A 20,276-nucleotide genomic window follows, 5' to 3' on the forward strand; every position below is an offset into this window, starting at 1 on the left:
CATCCTTGGAATGCATACATCGCGCTCTAGGAAGCAGGGACCTGTGACGCATAACGTAGTAGGCGCCAGGGTAGTGGCAGAAAACAAGGAGACTATAGTCTCAGGAATCAGTATTGCGGCTGATGGTTGGTTGACGTTGAGCGCGTAGTCAAGGCAGCCTAAAAATAGGAAAGTTGCGGGTAACCCGGTGTTGGAGCAGACGGTTGCTTGGGTGGATTAACTAGTTAACTATGTTGGAACCTATGCTTAGTCAGCCCTGACCTTGGCACCCGCTACACCTGGATTTTCACTCGTTTTCGCTACGCTAGCTAGATGGATAGATAACAACATGCTATTCTACATTCTATTACTAGGTCTCTACTCCGTACGGAGTATAGGATTCCACAGATTAGCAGGCGGTTAAGCGAGGGAGTTGTGTTAGCATATGCCAAGGCTAACACATCATCTCTTAACTAAGCACACGTGGCACGTGACCTGTAGCCCTTAAGGTTGGAAACCACCAGCTGTCCAGCGAAGGGCTGTCTGGTGTTTGTCTGCCACTGATTGCACATAAGAGCAAAGTTGCTCTGGTTGTGGCAACCTACCCTCTTCAGACACCTTTTTTTTACTTACTGTCAGTATCTAACTTTCCTGCCTTCGTCGATGGCAACGCCACTCGCTGCCGGAGTTCCCTACTGCCCCGCCAACCTGCGGGAGGATGAATGGTACATTAGAGTTGGAAAATCGTTGTTTCCGCTTGCCTATTTTGCAGATAGGGATGTTCCTCTGGAAGCAGAGCAGATTCACGTTCTACGCAAGCAGATGGGCAGTGTTGTGGTGGAACGAGACTCATCCTATGTCACGAAATTTGGTGGCTCAATCCGTCGATCCGAGGAGCACGCCATGATGCTGGTGGCCAAGCACACTTCTGTGCCTGTCCCAAGAGTATTTAATTCAGACATCAGGGATGATTATGGCCAGATAACTATGTCCATCATTCCTGGAAAGTCCCTCGACAAGTTATGGGCGTCCCTGAACGAGGTGACAAAGCTGAAGATATGTCGGAAAATCTGGGGCCTACTTGCCCAACTCCGAAGTATCCCGCGACCACCAGAGTGCGACGGCCTTTTCCAATGCTCTGCGGATGGCTCAAGCTCAACAGACCCACTTCTTGAAGACCTTGGTCCGCCACCCCATAGACCAATCCTCACAGATGAAGAACTTAGGGCACGCATCTACGAGCGATACATCCACTTTGGCGGCCGGCTCTACGAGCATACATTGCCAGATATGCTCCCGAGATCGTCACGCTCAGTCTTTACACACGCTGATATTGCTCCAAGAAATATCATGGTGGACAAAGAGCGCCAAATAACAGGGATTCTTGACTGGGAGTTTGCGGGATGGTACCCAGATTATTGGGAATATACCCAAATGATGAGACCTGGTGACGAGGTCACCTCTGACTGGCAGAGGTTTATGGATCTCACAGCTCCAGAGAAATGGGATCTTAGTGGTGTCAATGCCGTCAGAAAGATTTTGTTTTGATGGGGTTTTTTAAAAACAGGTTATATCTGAGATTTTTAATTTGTCAGTTGGAAAGTTTGATGGGCATATGTGCAAATGCGTCGGCGTTGGGCTAGCATTGATACCCCAAATGTACCATGTGTTCTATGGTTATTTCTCTCTACAAAATGCTATCATGCTTCGCTGTAAACAGGAGTAAGTAACCCTCATTTCCGAGCACCTATTAACTTCTGGACACAAGAAAGTCAGAAGGCTTACCTAGGTTCACATCTTCCAAGCCAGGCATCAGCGGCAGTGCTTCGTAGTCACCAAAAACACGGCCACAAGCCATTGACGGCGAGATGATTAAAAGATGTAAATGGATGAGGTTTGCCTTGGGGAACAGTCAAAGGTAGGATTTGCAGGGTAAGAAAGGTGGTAGTTGCTAGTATCAGAAGTTGCCCTGAGAATTATCAAAAAAATTATGGCTTTTCGTGAAGGAAAAGTGATCATACCCAGTCCAAACCTTGCCCTGGGGAATGTAAAGCATTCAGTTTGGGAATGGTGGTTGGACCTGGTGCAAAAGGCTGCCTTGGGGAAAAACAGGACCTATGACCTTTACTGTCAATTCTAAGGCCTGCTCCAGTCTAACAAGTGCCATGAGAACGTTCGTTCCCTAAGAACCTGGGATGCCCCAAGAAAGACGGGGATCTTGTGGCATTGTTGAGTAAATTGATGGCTTGCCTTGGGCGATCCATGACACTAGGGCGAAAACTTCCCCAAGAAGAGTAACGCCCTGAGAGCGCTTCTGCCCTGGGAAGAACGGCCCCAATGACTCGCTTCTAAGTGTGGTCTGCCTCAGGAGTATTGTGTGAATTCGGGAAAGAGTGGCTATAAAAACGTGGTTTGCCTCAGGAGTGCTGTCCACGCTGCGGAACTCTGAAAGTTGGTCCTCAGCTATAAAATGTGGTCTGCCTTAGGAGTATCCTCTGTTGCGACATTCTGAGAAGAAATGTTCAGCAACGGCTGCCCTCATGTGGCTTCTGGCTGGTGATTCGTGCTATGCCTCAGTATTCGACCTCCCAGGCGGGACAGCAGCCGAACCTTACATGCCCAATGTTATCTACTAGCCCTCAAATGGACTCACCCGCAAGGCTGTCCCTTCTGGAAGGGCTTAGACAGTAGTTCTTGAGAAAAGTACTCACTGTTCCCAATGATCTTTGACCCAGTAGAGCATCTCCTGGGTCCTTGGGCTGTAGCGTCGCTGTCGAAGACGGGATGGGTCAAGGTCGTCTTCCTCTTCAAGGTAGTGTGCTCTGGCAGACGCTCCTTCTCATTGCGAAGCCAGTCACTGTCATCCTTCAGTGCATCAGCTAGGCCTCTGAGGAGCCAGGAATGGTCGCCATCCAGCATATCAATTAGGCCATCTCTACATCGTCATCACCATTATAATAGACAGAGGTACAATCTGTTTCACTAACTCCATCATCTGAGAAGCACTTATCACCTGAACCACTATCCGCACCACTGATTAAAGCAAGAGGGTCGTCCTTCGCTTCAGAGATGGTCATCATGTCAGTAGCCTTGAGAAGGATGGAGACAGCGTGAATGAGAGAGACCAATCACAGAGTGAGCATCGAAGGCCTGATTGAAAAGCAATGGGTATAGCTAGTAGCTCTCACCCAAAGAAAACAGTGAGGACAAAATAAAAGACATCCGAGCGAGAGAAGAAAAAGAAATGGCCACCAGCAGAACCATGACGGGGCTTGATGGATGAGCAAAGCAGTCACCAAAATTGGGGTGTCCCTTTGCTCACATTTTGCTTAACGAGCCAGGGTGTATCTATCATGATGTAGCCGCTGGGTGAGCGAGCGGACGAGTCTAGAGCCACGGCAGGTCATGGCCGTGGCCAGGTGAGTAGAAAGGGATGCGACGCCATTTCCAGAATTGTGAAAAGTGCGACACTGAGAGGGCGTCCAGGGTGAAGGAGGGTGACCGGTGAAGCAATCAAGGGATTGAAGAGGCTGTTCGGTTTTGTGATGAGAGATGTGGTGTGAGGTGTGGTGCGTGGATGGTAAGTACTTACCTGAGAGAGTGCGTGAAGAGGAACTTTGGTGAGTTGAAGAACAGGCCTGTTTTGGCTGCCAGCTCGCCAGATGATCGAAAAGAGTAGTAAAGAATAATTTTATTTTGTAATCAGAATTCAGTTATTCTGATATTATAATTATTCTATCTTTTCTTAGTTAGTACAGCAGCAGACTAGAGTATAATAACTTATCTATAGCTTTTACTTGATAAAATCAGATTAATCTGAGATTGAATATTAAGTATAAGTTAAAAATACTAGTTTTAACGTTGAAACAGTTAGCCGGACGCCCAAAGCGGCTACACTTGACGCCGTTTTGAGCGTCCAGCTAACGCTTGGCGGCCTTGGCGTCATGTGAAAGTAGTCCCACGGCCAGCGGCCTTTACTCCCACGCCCTGCGCTGGTTGGTTACCCTGTCGTTTCGTGCCTGGCCTGGTCCTTTTGACAACCACACATCATGTAGCCGCCGTCGGAGGGCCAGCTTGTTGTTCAGCCATACCTCTCCCTCCCCTGCAAAGCCTTCTGGGGAGGGAGCCAGAAACAGCTCCCCTCGCGACCGTCTTCTTCACTCTGATTCTTAAAAGCCTTCGCCCACCATGACTCTCTCTCCCTCCCCTCCTCCACTTCCGAGCAACTGCCATCCACCTCGCCCACACATTCATCTCTCCTCTGCCAGCTTCAAACAGGTTAGAGAAGATCAGCTTCTGCCACTCTACTCTCTATTTCTATCCAGGCATTCTTTCCTCTTGCTCTCCTTTGTCTGCCATGCGGCGCTCCCCTCGACCGGTCGGCTCTGACAACAACAGTGGCAGCACCACTGATGTACCAGACATCTTCTCTGACAATGCTACTGATGAATCCTCAGACAGTGTGTCTGAGCCAGACAGTGATGACAGCCTGGAAGATCTTTCTGACAACAATTCAATCTTGGATGATGAGGAGGAATGGGAACTCCCTGTGGCGTACTTCTTACAGGAGGCTGAATGTCTCAACATCTCCCAACTACAACAGAAATGCTACAGCCCAAGGACCCAGGCTAAGTTGGATGAGACACAGGATTACTGGGACTGGTGAGAAACAGCTGGGATCTAAGTCTCAAGACTGGTGCTAATATATAGTATGTCTCTCCAGGTTCTGCCGCGAGGGCAACTACGACCCTGCCAAACATTTCCATTGGCTTTCCAACTCCAAGGAGACAGTCTGTTTCTTCAAAGCTTTCTTCTCATGGCAATGCAGTCGGCGACGAAACAAAAAAGGGGGCCGGACACCAGGAATACAATACAAAAGCTCGCTGGAGACATTCTGGAAGTGGTGGCATCTGGTTTACAAGGCAGAGGTAGGCCACGGCTTAAGCAAAGACCTCATTGTCAAGATTCTGGATGTAAGTGACAGGTGATCAGATCAATTATAGTCTCATCTGATGGTTTACAGGTACTGGCAATTGTTGCTCAAGAGAAGGACCTCCATTCTGGACGCCGACCAAAAGCGACGATGTACATTGAAGATGTGGCGGAGTTCGCTCGCGTGCTATTGTTGACAATGGAGATGACTTTTCAGTTTGGGTGGCTTCGGATACAACTCCTCCTCTTCTGCCAGCTGGCAGCCATCACAGGCAGCCACCCTGGGGCTCTGCTGAACTTACATTATTGGGATCTTGAGCTGACTCTCATCCGTCACCCAGACGGAGGGCGCCCACGATTATTTATTTACTTAACCCCAAGGTTTACCAAGACATTTCTAGGCGAGAAGGAAGAGTGAGTCCTGGGCAATCCCTTTTTATTTTAGCGTCGCTGTCTCCACGTGAAGTCGCATGCCAGATATAGCTAATTATGTATGGAATAGGAATACCTTCCCTATTCCTGAAATCATCTTTGACCTGACATTGGTCCTCAGTCCTCATGTGTTCCTTCTCGGGATGCTGTTCCGTATCCAGGCGTTCAAGAATATCTCCAAAGACGGCCTAGTGTTGGACTGTCCCAAAAATCTGTATAACCTTGGTGTTCTGGATGGGCTTGGAGAACAGCCGCTGAGATTGAAAGATGAAATTCTTGATCACTTTGTGTTCTGTCAGGGAATGCGCCAATCCGACGGACTTCGAATTGCTTTGGAGGAGCGACTAATGGAAGGAGCCCTGCAATATCAGATGAAACAGGGAGGCGAAATCACAGGGTTTGAACAGGTCACAAAGCTGTATGGTCTCCGTTATGGGACGGCGAAAGCATTTAATGACAGCCATGAGTTATCTGGTTTGTTCACATTGAAAATGATCATGTCCTTACTAACACCACTGTCTCCTTTGTTGAACAGCGGATGTGATGAACGAGCTCCAGAACGTGATGTTGCAGCATGTGAGCATTGACACCTTCATTAAACATTATAGCGTGGGCATCCATGTTGATGCTCAGGCCATTGTCCAGGGACTGCCGGCTCAGAAACAGCTGATGTGGTTTGCAGCATCCATGAGCCAGTCAATTGATCCCCGCTGACTGTACAAGCTTGAGGACACTAGTTGCGTCAACAACATCCCGCGCGTGCGAACACTGCAGACGCGGGTCTGTGAAAGAAAACAATTTCAGGACAAGATGAAGCAGGCTTTCGAGACAGCAGAACAGGACTTTGAGCAAAGCTTCAGTGATTACCAGAATCAGAAGAAAGTGAAGAAGGAGCTACCAGCTCCTGCTCAACAGGCGCTTGACTGTGTGGTGAAGTCCGAGGAAGAGTACAGAGGGGCGGTCTGGAGGCATCTCTGGGCACAGCATGTGTCTCAGAATGAGTGGCAACGGCAACATAACCACTTAGTGCGTGAGAATCTGGAAAGATATAAGAACAAGCAGCCAGTGATTGACTGCGAGAGGCAACTTGCTGGGAAGTTCTTGAATGATGAGGTGAAGGGTGCTCTGGAGTGAACAGGGTATATGACCCCGCAGCATATGATCCTGCTCAATAATATCTTGAGCATGCCGGGCGCCACTGTCAAAAAGGAATACCAGTGCTGGATTGCCGCAATCAATGCGGTCATTGCTTTCTGTGATGTGGAGGAGGGATCACCCACAAGACAACCTAACCTTGCACAGAAACATCCTGCCATGGATTCCTTATCATCTGCTCCTTCCACAAAAAGGCAAAGATGCTCTTTGTCTGATGGGCACAGAACACCATTTCTCAAGTGATTGTGTCTGTCTGCATTAAAAAGAAAGAGGAACAGCCAACAGTTTGCTTTCTCTGTCTGGGAAATCCTCATATGCCAGAACATGAGCAGTCTAAAGACTATTGTACACCTGGGTCACTCACCTGTCACTTTGTTGACATTCATGTCATACCATATCCAAAAGACATGCGGGTTAAATACAGCATCTGTGAGGAACAGCTGGAGAGTAAATCAGCATTGATGAACCATGCTGAGAGAAAGCATGGAACTGTCTCACACCACCCTTTGTCCGCCCTCGGCCCAATTTAGATTTCCAATACACCTGCGACCTAAAACATTTGTGGACCAGGATCCCCCTCTTTGCCTTTGTTGACGCGGCATATTGAGGGCTGGTACCTCAACAATTTCCTTTATTGGTGTGTTTATTTTTTGTAACTTGTTTCTCAAATCCTCTGCGGGCTTGATGCCACAGTAACATTGCATGGTACATATACATACTAGATTGAATAAGATATTCAAAGGAATCAGGATCTAAAGAGAGTTGTCCATGTGTGATATCTCAACAGCCATACCAGTTGAGGGTCAATCCTATCAGCAGACTCTGGTTCAATGGGTATTATGTTGAAGGCCCTCATTGAATAAAAGGAAGTGCTCAATATCAACTGTACAAGCAGAGAAGCTCATACAGCAAGATTCCCTTCAATGTATGTATTTAATGTGGATTAAATAATACCTGTTTCCCACTCAAAGGCTCCTTGAAATGGATGCGCATATAGCTTTCTGTTTTCACACTTTTAAGGGACACCTTAAGCTCTTGTAAAACATCTGCTGCGAACTCCAGTTCTTCTTGAATCTCGTCTGAGAACTTGAAAGTATCAGAATGTAGGAACATGTCTATTGTTGCTTGAGTGAGTAGTCACCGAACTGAATGTCCCTTCAGTAAGTGAGTAGCTGCATAGACATTTTCACGTGTCATGTGACGAACAAGTCTGTCTCTTGAATAAATATCTGGAACATTGTCCAAAATAGTCGCGCGGATATGTTCAATGATTTGTGATTCCACATTGTTGATACTTAGCATGTCTACAAGCCTGGCAAATTCAATCATCACAGATATCCAGTCTGTTGGCGATTCCTTGCCAAGAATAACACGGCCGAGGTACAGCCACTGGAGAAATAGTCGAAAACTTCGATTTGATACAACTCCCTCAATCTCTTCCAGTACTGCGGACTGTTCTTGCCCTTCTTTGAACTTCCCATTAAACATTCCTGCAAAATATGGTGAACGGCTGCAAAGAAGTGTCTTAGACACATCATAGGCTGTGGGTCCTATTTTTATCTTGACCATAGAACCATGATAAAGAGGTAGGGAACTAAATCAAAAACATCAGGACTGAGCTTAGAATGATATATATTCGCATACGGAGTAGTGTCTTATCTTACACACGCAAGGTAAGTTAGATCAGTGTTGCGCTGAGCAAGATATGATTTCAAGAAGCCATAGCAGTATAGGCTTGCTTGGAATATTTATAGGATAGCTACGGTCACAGTAACCAATCTTTGGCAAAAAGAATCAAAAATGGACTTTCAACTAATATTCCAACTTACAGCTTCAGCAACAGCCTCAATCTGTTCAGGAGCAAGCCTTGCGTTCTGGCTCCTGTCAATTGAGGGTCTGAGCCAGCCAGGGCTGAGCAAGAAATGACTCATTCTTATTCAAGCTACTGTAAATGGAATTATCATCTTCGGTTCGCTCGTCTCTGTTTTCCTCGCAATTCAAGTAAACTATGAGAAGAGTAAGTGGCCCAGCTATTTGATGTCCATTGCCCTTAATTATGTTTTAGATTCGTTCCACTTGATACTCGATATAGAGACAGGCTGCGTGCTGATTTTGCTTATTTTAAACGAGGTGAGAGTGATACGATAGAAAAGAAAGGCGATGCTGACTTTTGACAGTATCTAAGTGTGTCTACTTTGCAGGACAGAACAACTCATATAGTGGCTGGAATCTTCATTATGAGTGCAATGGCCGCCCTCTCACTTTCAATATACCTATCGGTGCGCTTTCATCTCGAGAAGCCAACGTACGGCGAAACTTGATATAGGTGATTAGGATGCCACAAATTTCCATGTTGCTCTTATTTCCCGATGAAACAAAACTGTGAATTTTAGGTACCCGAATTTTGTCGTTTAGCCCTAACTGATGTAGGCGGAGCAGTGTCTTGATTTCGCGTTCGCTATGTTTTAATAGCTCTCGATAAGCTGGTTTGAAAAATTGCTCCTTTCCCTCATTACCCACAAGCACTCTTGAAGGTCGTAATGGTCTTTCATGTTCCGAATCCCAGGGTAATTTCACCTTTGAAGGTTCGAGTAGAGGAACGCTAGCAGTCATAGCAGTATACGACAACGAAAGGCGGGTTCGAGGCATAAGGTCATCCGGTTTGTGTGAGGATTGGATTGCAGTTAGTTTGCCATCATTGACTGTTATGGTCAAATGAATTGCTGGTGTTGTGTAATATTCCTCTAAGGTTATTATCCGCGGCTCAGTTGGACGAGGCGCCAGGGTACGGAAGTGTGCAAAACAAGCCTTTGCCATCCAGTAGCACATCTCCTCCATTGGGTCTGGTTGGCCAGGCTTAAACTGGAAGTCATCGTTATCCATAGACAAGAGGTCCTTTATCAAACCACAAAATTCACGTTTGATTGCTGGACACTCCTCCATGTTTTTGGCTAGGGCTAAAATATCGAAGCGCCTATCATAGCACATCACAGTCATTTCGGTTTTATCTTTATCACCACACCAAAAGTTGACAATATCGTATGGCGAATCAGGATGCGGAGTGGCCTCGGAACTTTCATTAGAAGTCATCTTAGCAGGACAAGATGATTTCGGTGGAGAGAGAGAGAGTGTGTGTGTGTATATCATATTTTTCGTAGGCCTTATGCAGTCAGAGACTATAAAGGCCACACTATCTGTCCAACCAGTTACAGACATGTGTTCTTCTTAATATAGAGACTTCAGTTAAGTCATTTCATTTAACTAAGCTCAAACTGCATATAATTTCCAGAAAAGATTATATCAGATCTCTTACAACTTGCATTATTCTTCTGATTAGAGCTATATCTCAAGAGAAAACTTGCAAAATCTTGAATATAACTAAAGTATCTTGATATTTTGCAAATTAATAGAAAGTACATAATTTAAATGAATTATTTTGTAAATCACACAGATCCAGTACATCTTATATCTAACTTATATATATTTCTGATCTATAGCAATCAATTATAACTGCCAACAGAATAGCATCTGTTCTCCTAGGGAATGGGATTCCCCATGGTAAAGATTTCTTTTTTGATTGAGGCAAGATTCAAACTCACTATCTTCTGTTTGATGTGGTCAACTCCCCAATCAACAGAACACCTACTTACTTCAGAAGAATTCCAGACTGGCCCTTTACCACTCAGCCAACCACCCCACCAATTTCAGTGGATTTGCACAGGTAAAAAACATTCTTATGTTGAAAAGGGGGATGTAGGCGGCTTTAGATTTAAGATGTATTTTGGCCCAAACACGTGATTATCAGCGCATCAATAGCCCGACCAATCAGTGCGGTAACATAGGGCTCAAGGATAGGCAAGTTTTCAATTTATTGGACAGTGAGGATACTTTTACAGCAGAGATTAACACCACTTCCAGATGTTAGGCACCATTAAGACCCACACAAATAACCTTTGTAACCTTATACATAAGCGCCAACTCTAATAATAACATCACAACTTGGTCAGTTGGTTGGTTGGTTGGTTGTCAAGTCCCTTTGACAGGATGATGATGGTTTGTGTCGCTCATGCTTTATTAGGATGCATACATTGCGGTTTCATGATGCTCCTGCTTGGGAGCAAACTCATCCAATGTCAATGTATTACGCGCCGTACTGAGATCGTTGAAGCTATATAAAGGGTAATGAAGTTGAGGAATGGAAGCCAGAGCTCAGCACATCATCTAGCACATCATCTATATCATTCATTAAATCTGATCAACATTGTCACTGGCCGAAAACAATTCTTGCTATGTGTGGTAGAAACAAAAGACGGTTCCGATGCGGGCATGATGGATACTTCGGCGGTATCAATTATTGCGAAAATTCCACTACTGGCCCGTCTGGCAGGAGGATCATGTGTGATGAGCAAAGGTCGACATCGATGTTTACGAGCTTGGACTATTGTGGAAAAGCTGATTGTTTGCTGTCCCTCAATCATGGCACTGAAACTGGCAATCGCCACCCTCTGTGTGATAACGGAGCTTGCAACCATGAAATTTGTGCTAATTGCCAGCCTGCTCGATAGTGTATGTCAGTTTCTCTTTTTTGTACATGTCCTTCCAAGTTGGGGAATGTTGAAACAATAAGTAACCAACCATGCAGCTACTTAGGCTGCGAACCAACCATCCCACATATCGACGCCGGCGCATATCAGTCGTTGGTCGCTTGGTAACGTGCCACCACATGATCGCCCGGCCAGTTTCTACGGGTAAAGAGCAAAGTTCAATTTGCACCACAGGCCCCACTCTCATATTCAGCAGACATTTGGGGTCTGGCCACAACACTCTGGGAGATTCTCAGTATGAAGGCCATTTTTAGTAGAATTTGCAACTGTGGGTGAGGTTGTCTCTCAGCAAATTGATGTGCTGGGACCACTGCCCTTAAGCTGGTGGGAGCACTGGGATGAATGGAGTCAATTTCTTTAACCAGCATGGACATCCAAAAGAGGGTTGGGATGTGTGGCCTCCAATCAATGAAGCATTTGAAGTATCGACGGAAGCGTGGGATAGGTGAGTTTGACAGTGAGGAAGCGGCTGCTATCTTAGACTTGATGCATTGAATGCTGGCATTCTCGCCGGAGGAGCAAACCATCAGCTGAAGAAGTCCTCACGTCGGAGTGGATGATCAAGTGCATATTTGCCTGATTTCAAGTGCAGTTTGCAGATAAAGGAGGCACTGACAATAAATAGTGTACTAGTAAATTGCAGGAATGGATAGGCTAATGGGACAGCCAGGAATCTCTCCAAGATGCCCGGAACATTACACAAGTGGTTGATCTCATTCCTTCAGAGCTTGGAGAAGCAATTTCCCTTCACTTTAATGCTAGCTGTTCTATTCATTCACTCAGTGTTTCTACAGTATAAATCATCACTCCACTACTACTTTCCCCCTACCTACCCAAGCCGCCATCTGACCTCCGACACTACAATTCCGACAAAGATGCGTTGCTCTTTCATACTACTACTACTGCACGTATACTTCTCACTTGTCAATGTGGGCTGCTCGCATCACCACCACAAGTGATAATGCAATGATGGATCATATTCCTCCAAGATATTGTCAGAACCTCAACATGAGACGAACCAAGGGTTAGTTTATACTGAAATATGCAACCACTTCTCCAAAATCCCACAGGCTGAAAAGAGAAAAACACCAAGGAACTATATTAACTGCACAATGTACTTGGGATGGATAACAACAATAGTGAGGAATGCTAGCAGATAAATATTGAGAAAGACTTGTCCCATTTATGAGACCAGCTACTCCTGGAACCTGATGCCTGATCTGAAAAACTATCAAACCAGTTTATCCGTCGATTGTTTACAAGAGGCATCGATTAAAAAACAGGTCAACTAATTTTAATCTGAGGTACTCTTCTCCGCACAGTCCAGATGAATTCCAAAATAAGAGCTAAATAATATAAACAAATATAATAATAATAATGATGATGATGATGATGATGATGGTGGTAAAAGAAAAAAAATTATCCAAATAGTGTCAAAATATGTATCCATCAAATCCGATCAAAAAGCCATCATGTCAAAAATTTTCAGCCCTCACATGGAGAACCCTAACTCATCCCTCCGGTCATCGGTTAGCCTAGCCCATTCCAGCAGCAAACGAAACATATATATCTCCATATCCTCTTTCCTGAGAGCTTTTTCCGCCCATTTTTTCCCTTCCTCGGCAATCTGCCTCCCTTCATGTTCATGTGCTTTCATGATCGTCTTCCTCGTTTTCCCATTTTCATCAAGTTCCCTTGCGCCCGCAAAATATGCCAACGTGCTGTAAAAATCATGCAACCTCAGATCCTGGGGGACAAAATGCAACCACGGCGTAAGACGTGAGTCCAGCCACTGACGGAACAGTGCAGTGCGGAATGGTAAGCTGCGACTCCTGAGGAACGGGAGAAAGCGTCCGCTAAACCCGGCGCCATCCATGTCAAAGAGGAATCTGTATTTCCAGTGGTTTTGGAAATCCGTGCGAGGAACGGTGCCGAGCTCAGAGGTCTGTGCACTGCAATCTGTTCTACCACAACGGGCTACGGATTCGGCGATGAATATGGACGTATTCAGGCCAAGGGAGGGGAGTAGTTCCGATCCTTGGAACGTTTTGTAGGCATATTTCCCATTATTTTCAGCTGGGAGAAGGACAGAGACGTGCTTAGAAGTGTGGTTGTTGGCGAGGTGGATGAGACGCTGCCGAACCATGCCTTTCCACGTCCCATGTCGGCTTCCACCTTCGGATGTGGTACCCCGCCAGAAGACGGTGGGCTCCTTTTCAGAGTACAGAGGATCCGGGAACTCGTCGGAAGGAGCATATTTCGCCTTATCCAGGTAATTCCAGGAACTCGGATAGAGGATATCGTTAAAACCGGAAACCTTGCTTTGGCTGAAGATAGGAAGAAGCTTCCGCGAAACCTTGAGTGACGCTGGCGATAAGAAGAACCCATGCATAAAGGCCAGGTCGGGCTGATGGCAGATATCACCGGATAATTCCCACCGTCGGAGAAATTGGCCGAGAGAATGGGGTCGGGCGCATGTGGTACACAGCGTTTGTTTATCCCATATGTATGCTGTACGAGCCTTGGACGTTGGTGGGCACAGGGAGCGACCAATGGGATCGTATGTTGTCCCAAAGGCATAGTCGATAAAAAGTCTTTGCGAAGAGCGACCCGGTATTTCACTACGGACCCATCCCTGCGCGCGATTTTCAGACCACGTATTTACAAGGCTCTCTCGTGGAGAGGAAATCTGGACATGCGCAGAATGCTGCATCGAGTGAAGCCGTTCCCAAGGCACAGCAACCCGGCACTCGTCATTGAGATTAAAGGCAATGTCCATATCCGGGAGATGATGGGCAAATGGTTCGATCATCAGAGCGATACCCTCGATCATCCACCGGTGAGTCGGTTTTATATCTGCCTGGGCCTCAGCCTTTCCATCTCGGATGTTTACTGCCGATACGTCATTCCATTGGTCGCTTGTCATCAAGAGTACCAGTTCTCTCAGATGCTTCGGCGAGAGGGCCCGGAATGGAAGAAGATCGTCGTAGATCTGGTCGTAGTCGTCAATTATTGGCGACGACCGATTTATGGCATATTCATACCATAAATCAAAGCCTCTATGACCTTGTCAGAACCTATACCTATTTATTCGGGCGGGACGCGAATTACATACGGAGGCGGAGCCTGGTGGTAACGTTTTCGATATTCAGCAACAGCTTCCTTGAGGTTCATGCTATTACTAGCTTTTTGTATCCATATTTCATGCTCTCGTTTCGCACCGGAGATGAGGATACTGATTGGATGATAGGCTGTGACATTATTGTGTGAAAACGCTAAAGTTAGGAACACCCCAAGCGATACTAGGATCATCCAACGCAGACAAGCGTTAAGTCGGGGGATTCTCTTCCCATCGGACGTGGAAGAAAAACTTGACCTGGGATACAGGTATCCAGCAGTATGTATGAGAAATGCGGCGAGAACCGCCTTAGAGACATCCAACGGGGGGAATGGGGAAGAAACAATCCAGATATATGGCAGAAGAGATACATATGTGGAAATTAAAGAGAAAACAAAAGATAAGGTTAAAATAGTGGCATGGGAAACCTATATAGGCACCGATTAAACCATGCGCGGAAATTGGGTACTTGGGTATTTCCGATTCACTTACAGCCTTGGATGCGGCAACGCAGGAAATTGCAATCAGTGCGCTTTGCCTTAGTGTATCCTCCACGTAAGATGCCGACAGGGGCGGGAGCATTGGGGAATTGGATACTTTAAGTATTATGACTTCGATTACTGCTCGGACGACCCCGGCCGCCTGGTTTACAGCGCTTGTTAATGCATGGCGTGCGGGAGAACGTTACGCAGCGACTCACCAATAACACGGTTCCCCAGAGCGTCGACACCTGCCAAGCTGTGCCATCTAGACCGCGAGCGGCGCAACTAACCAACGATTCCAGGGCCAAAGCAAAACTGATCTCAAGCACGACAGCCAGAAGCTGGAAGGAAAGCGTTATTCCCGAATCATGTCCCAGGGAGGGACATATAAAGGTGCTCTCCCGTCCGTACTTCAAGGCTGCGGTAAAAATACCGGCGATTGCTAGCAAGACCGTGGAGGAGATGTAGTTGAAGTGCTTTTTCTGGATCTTGTCCGAGAATGTCTGGTGGCCGGATGACCGAGTTTTGCTGAGGAAATACTCGTATACGGCCAACACGAGAGGCATGAAAGTCTATGGAATAGAGCCCTCCCGTTAGACAGTTGTACGGCTCCAGTCTCAATGTGTGTCATACCAAACTACTTATCGAGCCGCAGTGAGAACGTGTCACTAATTGGCGATAAAGCTCCACTCGTAAGCACAAGGCGGCCACTGCAAACACAATTACAATCCCTGTTTGCCGTATTTTCGCACCCGTTAGCCTCCGTAGCTTTTCCGCCGCGTCGGAGCGTAAGGGTAACGTGGAGCGAGTGTTCAAGAGAAAGTCTGAAAACGGAGTATCGGGACACGTCCGGTCATCTTTAGCCGTTCGACCGGGAGAAACGACGAAGCTGAATATCAAGAGAGAAACCCCGGAAGAGAAGAGCGCGAACGTGGCCGATTCCGCAGGGCGACCTGAATTCCGGAACAATTAGCTCGATCGGGGGGGGAGGCCACCGGGGCGTGAGCACCATACTGAAGGCGAACGAATCCTCAGCGGACAACAGCAGTAGAGACGTGCTGAGAATAAATACACTGTGTTTGTTGTTAGCATGGGCTCATCCATAGTGGATTCGTGGCCTGGAAATGAAAAAACGGCCACCCAGGGTTCATCGTGCTGCGTACCTAAATGAAATGGACATCCTCTTCACCACCGTCGAAAAGAAACTCCGGCAATATAAAATACAAGCATTGAAACCGAAATAAAACCCGAAAGATCATCCCGAATCCCTACACAGACGAGAGCCTGAGAGTAGGAGCGGCATCGGCAGCGTCAGTAGCATCAGCAAGCAGCACCAGCAGCAGCAGCAGCCATGGTGGCAGGGAGACGGGCGGGATAAAAAGCCTGTCCCAAGGGCGTCGCTTGGCCCGGGGAGATTGGCAGCACCCGTTGCCGACAGTCAGGAGTCCCGTTTAACCTTAAACCGCCTAACTTCCCTTCCCGAAACGTCAATAATCGTCGGCAGCCCGATGACGTAACACGCGTGTAACCCGATCACGTGAGCAGCCGTTGTGCCAAGCCCTCGCTTGTAGTTGCCGCGGCGGGAGAGCCGACGCATGGGGCAGTTTTACCCGGGGCATCGCCAAAAAAAAAAAAGGGCATCGGAGGGCGGCGTGTGATGGAGAGAAGGTCTGCGAGAGACGCGGTGGTTGCAGCTCGTTACCGGCGGCGATTGGGCATTTTGGAATGGACAGGTGACCTGAGACTGACATCCTGAAGCTCCCTGCAAATTAGTTGAGACGCCGTCAAATCGTCCCATCTACCCTCCCGTCGAACTGGATGCCGATAAATCCATTCCTCGCTTTCTTCTTCTCTGCTTGAGAGCTTTTCCCGCTCCCATTAAGAAATAAAAATAAAAAAATAAAAAAATAAAAAAATAAGAAGAAGAAGAAGAAGAAGAAGAAGAAGAAGAAGAAGAGGAGGAAGAGGAAGAGGAAGAAGAAGAGGAAAGAAAGAAAGACAAAGACCACACGATGCCCCGGAAGGCGATAGACTCGCGTATCCCGGCCCTGATCCGAAATGGCGTGCAGGAGAAGAAGAGAAGCTTCTTCGTGGTAGTGGGAGATCGCGCCAAAGATGTCATCGTCCACCTCCACTACATAATGTCCAGCGTCGATGTTAAGCAGAACAAATCGGTACTCTGGGCGTACAAGAAGGATCTGTTGGGCTTCACAAGTCACCGGAAGAAGCGCGAAGCCAAGATCAAGAAGGAAATCAAGCGAGGCATCCGTGACCCCAACACCGAAGACCCGTTCGAACTCTTCGTCACCCTGAATCAGATTCGCTATGTTTACTACAAAGAGACAGACAAGATTCTCGGAAACACCTACGGCATGTGTATACTACAGGATTTCGAAGCCCTTACGCCCAATCTGCTTGCGCGAACAATCGAGACGGTCGAAGGTGGAGGGCTTGTGGTGTTGCTTTTAAAGGGGATGAAAAGCTTGAAGCAGCTATACACATTGTCAATGGACATCCACTCGAGATACCGAACAGAAGCACACGATGATGTAGTGGCACGGTTCAACGAGCGTTTCATTCTGTCCCTTGGAAGCTGCAATTCATGTCTCGTGGTGGACGATGAGCTCAACGTTCTGCCGATTTCCGGCGGGAAGGACGTCAAACAGCTTCCGCCTGTAGACTCGACGGCGGATTCGAATTCTCCAGCGAGAAAAGAGCTCCAGTCAATAAAAGATAAACTTGCAGACACCCAGCCCGTTGGCTCCCTGATAACCCTAGCCAAGACGGTCGATCAAGCAAAGGCCCTCCTTACATTCGTCGATGCAATCGCGGAGAAAACACTGCGCAGCACGGTCACCCTGACCGCAGCGCGTGGTCGTGGAAAGTCTGCCGCCCTCGGTGTTGCGATTGCGGCAGCCATTGCACATGGCTACAGCAATATATTCATTACCTCACCCAGTCCGGAGAACTTGAAGACTCTCTTCGAATTCGTTTTCAAGGGATTTGACGCATTGGGTTACCTGGACCACGTCGACTACACCATCCTTCAGTCTACAAATCCTGCTTTTAATAAAGCCATTGTGCGTGTTAATGTACATCGACAACATCGGCAGACCATACAATACATCCAACCACAGGATGCCTTTGCCTTGGGTCAAGCTGAATTGCTGGTCATTGACGAGGCTGCAGCTATCCCGCTGCCGCTCGTTAGGAAGTTGATGGGCCCATATCTCGTTTTTATGGCGTCTACTATCAACGGATACGAAGGTACCGGGAGATCCTTGTCTCTCAAGCTCATCCAGCAGCTACGCGAACAATCCAGAGGAGGGATGAAATCCGCCAACGACGATACCGATATTGCAGATCGATCAACTGGGAAGTCGGTGAAGAAGTCAGAAAGCCAGAACATTGGCGGCAGGTCCCTAAGAGAAATAACCCTATCCGAACCTATCAGATATGCCCAAGGGGATGCCGTTGAGAAATGGCTTAACAAGCTGCTTTGTCTCGATGCAACATTGCCGAGATCCAAGATGAACACGCAAGGCTGCCCGCATCCGTCCCAATGCGAACTGCTTTATGTCAACCGAGATACCCTATTTTCCTTTCATCCCGTTTCTGAAAAGTTTCTTCAGCAGATGATGGCGCTTTACGTAGCCAGCCATTACAAAAACTCGCCTAATGACCTTCAGCTAATGAGTGACGCCCCCGCGCATCAACTCTTTGTCCTTGTTCCACCGGTCGAGGAAAATGCTTCCAAACTCCCAGAGCCTCTCTGTGTTATTCAGGTTGCTCTTGAAGGTCAAATAAGCAAGCAAAGCGTGCTCAATGGCCTTAGCCGAGGCCAGAGAGCTGGTGGAGACCTTATTCCATGGCTTGTAAGCCAGCAATTCCAAGACGAAGAATTTGCGGGATTGTCTGGTGCTAGAGTTGTCCGCATAGCCACAAATCCCGATTACCTTAATATGGGATATGGATCTCGCGCCCTCGAGCTACTAGTTGATTTCTACGAAGGCAAATTCGCTAGTTTATCCGAAGATGATGACCTGCCCTCCGACGAGATGGTTAGAGTCACGGATGCTGAATTAGAAAATGCCAACCTCCTGGACGATAATATTCATGTCAGGGATATCCGATCCATGCCACCACTATTTGGAAAACTGTCCGAAAGAAAACCGGATTCACTTGACTACGTTGGTGTCAGCTACGGATTGACTGGGCCTCTTCACAAGTTCTGGAAACGGGCCAGGTTCGCCCCAGTGTACCTCAGACAAACACCAAACGACCTCACCGGGGAGCACTCCTGTGTTATGCTTCGAACGTTATCAACAGGCGCAAACGATACTTCCTGGCTCGGTGCCTATGTCAGCGATTTCCACAAACGCTTTCTATCCCTCCTATCCTATCAGTTCCGCGATTTCACATCCGTCCTCTCCCTCAGCATCGGCGAGTCAGCCAACGCGATCTCTAAAGTCGACCCATCCACCAAAGTCGTTCCTCTTACCAAATCGGACCTAGACGCCTCTTTTTCCCCCTTCGACCTCAAGCGACTTGACAGCTATGCAAACAATCTCCTTGATTATCACGTTATTCTCGACATGGTCCCGACCATCGCATCCTTCTACTTCTCTGGCCGACTATCTCCTTCCGTCAATCTCTCCGGTGTCCAACAGTCGATTCTTTTAGCTATTGGTCTGCAGCGTAAGACCTTTGATGATGTCGAGAAGGAATTGAACGTCGCAGCATCCCAACTGATGGCCATGTTCATCAAAATCATCAGAAAAGTATCCACCCACTTCCGCTCACTGGTCGAAGGCGCCGTTGCAGAATCCTTGCCCCCAGCAGATGTTGGCGTGGCTCCAAAGGATGCCACAGGCGTGCATGATGACGAAATTATCGACCAACGATTCAAACCTCTTGACGTGGAACTAGACCAAGAACTCAAAGAAGGTGGTCAAGAAATCGATAAGGAGTTGAGAGAAAAGCAGCGCGCACTTATTGATGCGCTGCCCTTGGATCAGTAAGTTCTCCTTTCCTATCATATTCGCAGTCGGCTCTTTTCAGGGTATCGGGTTTACTCATCTCTCACTCCTCTTTCCATCAGATACGAAATCGACAATGGCGCTGCGGCTTGGGACGATGCGGAAAAACAAGTTCGTGCTTCAGTAGGGAAGAACGGAAACGTTCCTACGGTGAGCGTAAAGTCTTCGAAGCCAGCGAAGCGCAAGGCGGGCGAGACGGCAAGGGAAATATACGAGAAAGAGATTGGCAGTAAGGAGCGGAAGAAAATTAAACGGGGTACAGAAGGAAGACGGAAATGAGGCAAATATTAATGATCAATGAAGGAAAAATTGTAATGTTAAGCTGCTTTTTGGTGTCAGATGCTGTTGGGCTGTCTTTTATCGATTACACGGCATTAGGGTTGGTGTTTGAACCCCATGGGTAAGTGGTCTGGTCGTTGGTCCTTGGAAAAAGCAGACTTCCGGTTTGGCTCTAGAGGCAATACGTTTCTTTGTTGTCTTTACAGCTGTCAGTTGTGAGTCCGTGGTGACGAAATAATTCTAAACACTTCCTCAA

General features: G+C 47.3%; 7 protein-coding genes across 7 annotated transcripts; 3 read left to right on the forward strand and 4 right to left on the reverse strand.

Moving 5' to 3' along the window:
* Positions 1 to 533: 533 nt before the first annotated feature.
* Positions 534 to 1,970, forward strand: D8B26_008064 (uncharacterized protein). The gene has a single exon (XM_003071437.2). It carries the CDS (start codon positions 643 to 645, stop codon positions 1,525 to 1,527), a length of 885 nt encoding a protein of 294 aa, XP_003071483.1. The 5' UTR covers positions 534 to 642; the 3' UTR covers positions 1,528 to 1,970.
* A 472-nt stretch (positions 1,971 to 2,442) lies between these two features.
* Positions 2,443 to 3,059, reverse strand: D8B26_008065 (uncharacterized protein; the record flags this gene model as incomplete). The annotated part of the gene is made up of 3 exons (XM_066125737.1): positions 2,443 to 2,474; positions 2,691 to 2,844; positions 2,919 to 3,059. The coding sequence occupies 3 exons, from the start codon at positions 3,057 to 3,059 to the stop codon at positions 2,443 to 2,445; spliced, it is 327 nt and encodes a 108-aa protein (XP_065981821.1).
* A 1,017-nt stretch (positions 3,060 to 4,076) lies between these two features.
* D8B26_008066 (uncharacterized protein) lies at positions 4,077 to 6,542 on the forward strand. The gene is made up of 6 exons (XM_066125738.1): positions 4,077 to 4,641; positions 4,703 to 4,952; positions 5,003 to 5,325; positions 5,414 to 5,817; positions 5,879 to 6,017; positions 6,081 to 6,542. Exons 1-6 carry the CDS (start codon positions 4,337 to 4,339, stop codon positions 6,475 to 6,477), a joined length of 1,818 nt encoding a protein of 605 aa, XP_065981822.1. The 5' UTR covers positions 4,077 to 4,336; the 3' UTR covers positions 6,478 to 6,542.
* Positions 6,543 to 7,635: 1,093 nt separating this feature from the next.
* On the reverse strand, positions 7,636 to 8,429 carry D8B26_008067 (uncharacterized protein; the record flags this gene model as incomplete). The annotated part of the gene is made up of 2 exons (XM_066125739.1): positions 7,636 to 8,058; positions 8,328 to 8,429. 2 exons carry the CDS (start codon positions 8,427 to 8,429, stop codon positions 7,636 to 7,638), a joined length of 525 nt encoding a protein of 174 aa, XP_065981823.1.
* A 269-nt stretch (positions 8,430 to 8,698) lies between these two features.
* Positions 8,699 to 9,588, reverse strand: D8B26_008068 (uncharacterized protein; the record flags this gene model as incomplete). Its single annotated transcript, XM_066125740.1, has 1 exon — positions 8,699 to 9,588. The coding sequence occupies one exon, from the start codon at positions 9,586 to 9,588 to the stop codon at positions 8,734 to 8,736; it is 855 nt and encodes a 284-aa protein (XP_065981824.1). The 3' UTR covers positions 8,699 to 8,733.
* Positions 9,589 to 12,499: 2,911 nt separating this feature from the next.
* D8B26_008069 (uncharacterized protein) lies at positions 12,500 to 16,168 on the reverse strand. The gene is made up of 7 exons (XM_066125741.1): positions 15,866 to 16,168; positions 15,717 to 15,775; positions 15,336 to 15,655; positions 14,921 to 15,274; positions 14,713 to 14,862; positions 14,218 to 14,648; positions 12,500 to 14,161 (listed from the first exon to the last, which is right to left on the reverse strand). The coding sequence occupies exons 1-7, from the start codon at positions 15,880 to 15,882 to the stop codon at positions 12,595 to 12,597; spliced, it is 2,898 nt and encodes a 965-aa protein (XP_065981825.1). The 5' UTR covers positions 15,883 to 16,168; the 3' UTR covers positions 12,500 to 12,594.
* A 97-nt stretch (positions 16,169 to 16,265) lies between these two features.
* On the forward strand, positions 16,266 to 20,274 carry KRE33 (killer toxin resistant protein). The gene is made up of 2 exons (XM_003071442.2): positions 16,266 to 19,719; positions 19,804 to 20,274. The coding sequence occupies exons 1-2, from the start codon at positions 16,715 to 16,717 to the stop codon at positions 20,018 to 20,020; spliced, it is 3,222 nt and encodes a 1,073-aa protein (XP_003071488.2). The 5' UTR covers positions 16,266 to 16,714; the 3' UTR covers positions 20,021 to 20,274.
* The last annotated feature ends 2 nt before the right edge of the window (positions 20,275 to 20,276 follow it).

The sequence above is a fragment of the Coccidioides posadasii genome, chromosome 5, assembly GCF_018416015.2.
Source record: "Coccidioides posadasii str. Silveira chromosome 5, complete sequence".
NCBI classification, from domain to species: domain Eukaryota; kingdom Fungi; phylum Ascomycota; class Eurotiomycetes; order Onygenales; family Onygenaceae; genus Coccidioides; species Coccidioides posadasii.

What these genes read in the sequence shown, in the direction of transcription:
- D8B26_008064 (XM_003071437.2), top strand. Translation starts at nt 643, where the DNA reads ATGGCAACGCCACTCGCTGCCGGAGTTCCCTACTGCCCCGCCAACCTG.
- KRE33 (XM_003071442.2), top strand. Translation starts at nt 16,715, where the DNA reads ATGCCCCGGAAGGCGATAGACTCGCGTATCCCGGCCCTGATCCGAAAT. An exon ending in GATGCGCTGCCCTTGGATCA is followed by an intron (nt 19,720 to 19,803) that starts GTAAGTTCTCCT and finishes TCTTTCCATCAG; the next exon opens with ATACGAAATCGACAATGGCG.
- D8B26_008069 (XM_066125741.1), bottom strand. An exon ending in TGAGGATTCGTTCGCCTTCA is followed by an intron (nt 15,656 to 15,716) that starts GTATGGTGCTCA and finishes TCCGGAATTCAG; the next exon opens with GTCGCCCTGCGGAATCGGCC. An exon ending in GCGGCTCGATAAGTAGTTTG is followed by an intron (nt 15,275 to 15,335) that starts GTATGACACACA and finishes TCTATTCCATAG; the next exon opens with ACTTTCATGCCTCTCGTGTT.
- D8B26_008066 (XM_066125738.1), top strand. Translation starts at nt 4,337, where the DNA reads ATGCGGCGCTCCCCTCGACCGGTCGGCTCTGACAACAACAGTGGCAGC. An exon ending in ACACAGGATTACTGGGACTG is followed by an intron (nt 4,642 to 4,702) that starts GTGAGAAACAGC and finishes ATGTCTCTCCAG; the next exon opens with GTTCTGCCGCGAGGGCAACT. An exon ending in TTTCTAGGCGAGAAGGAAGA is followed by an intron (nt 5,326 to 5,413) that starts GTGAGTCCTGGG and finishes TGTATGGAATAG; the next exon opens with GAATACCTTCCCTATTCCTG.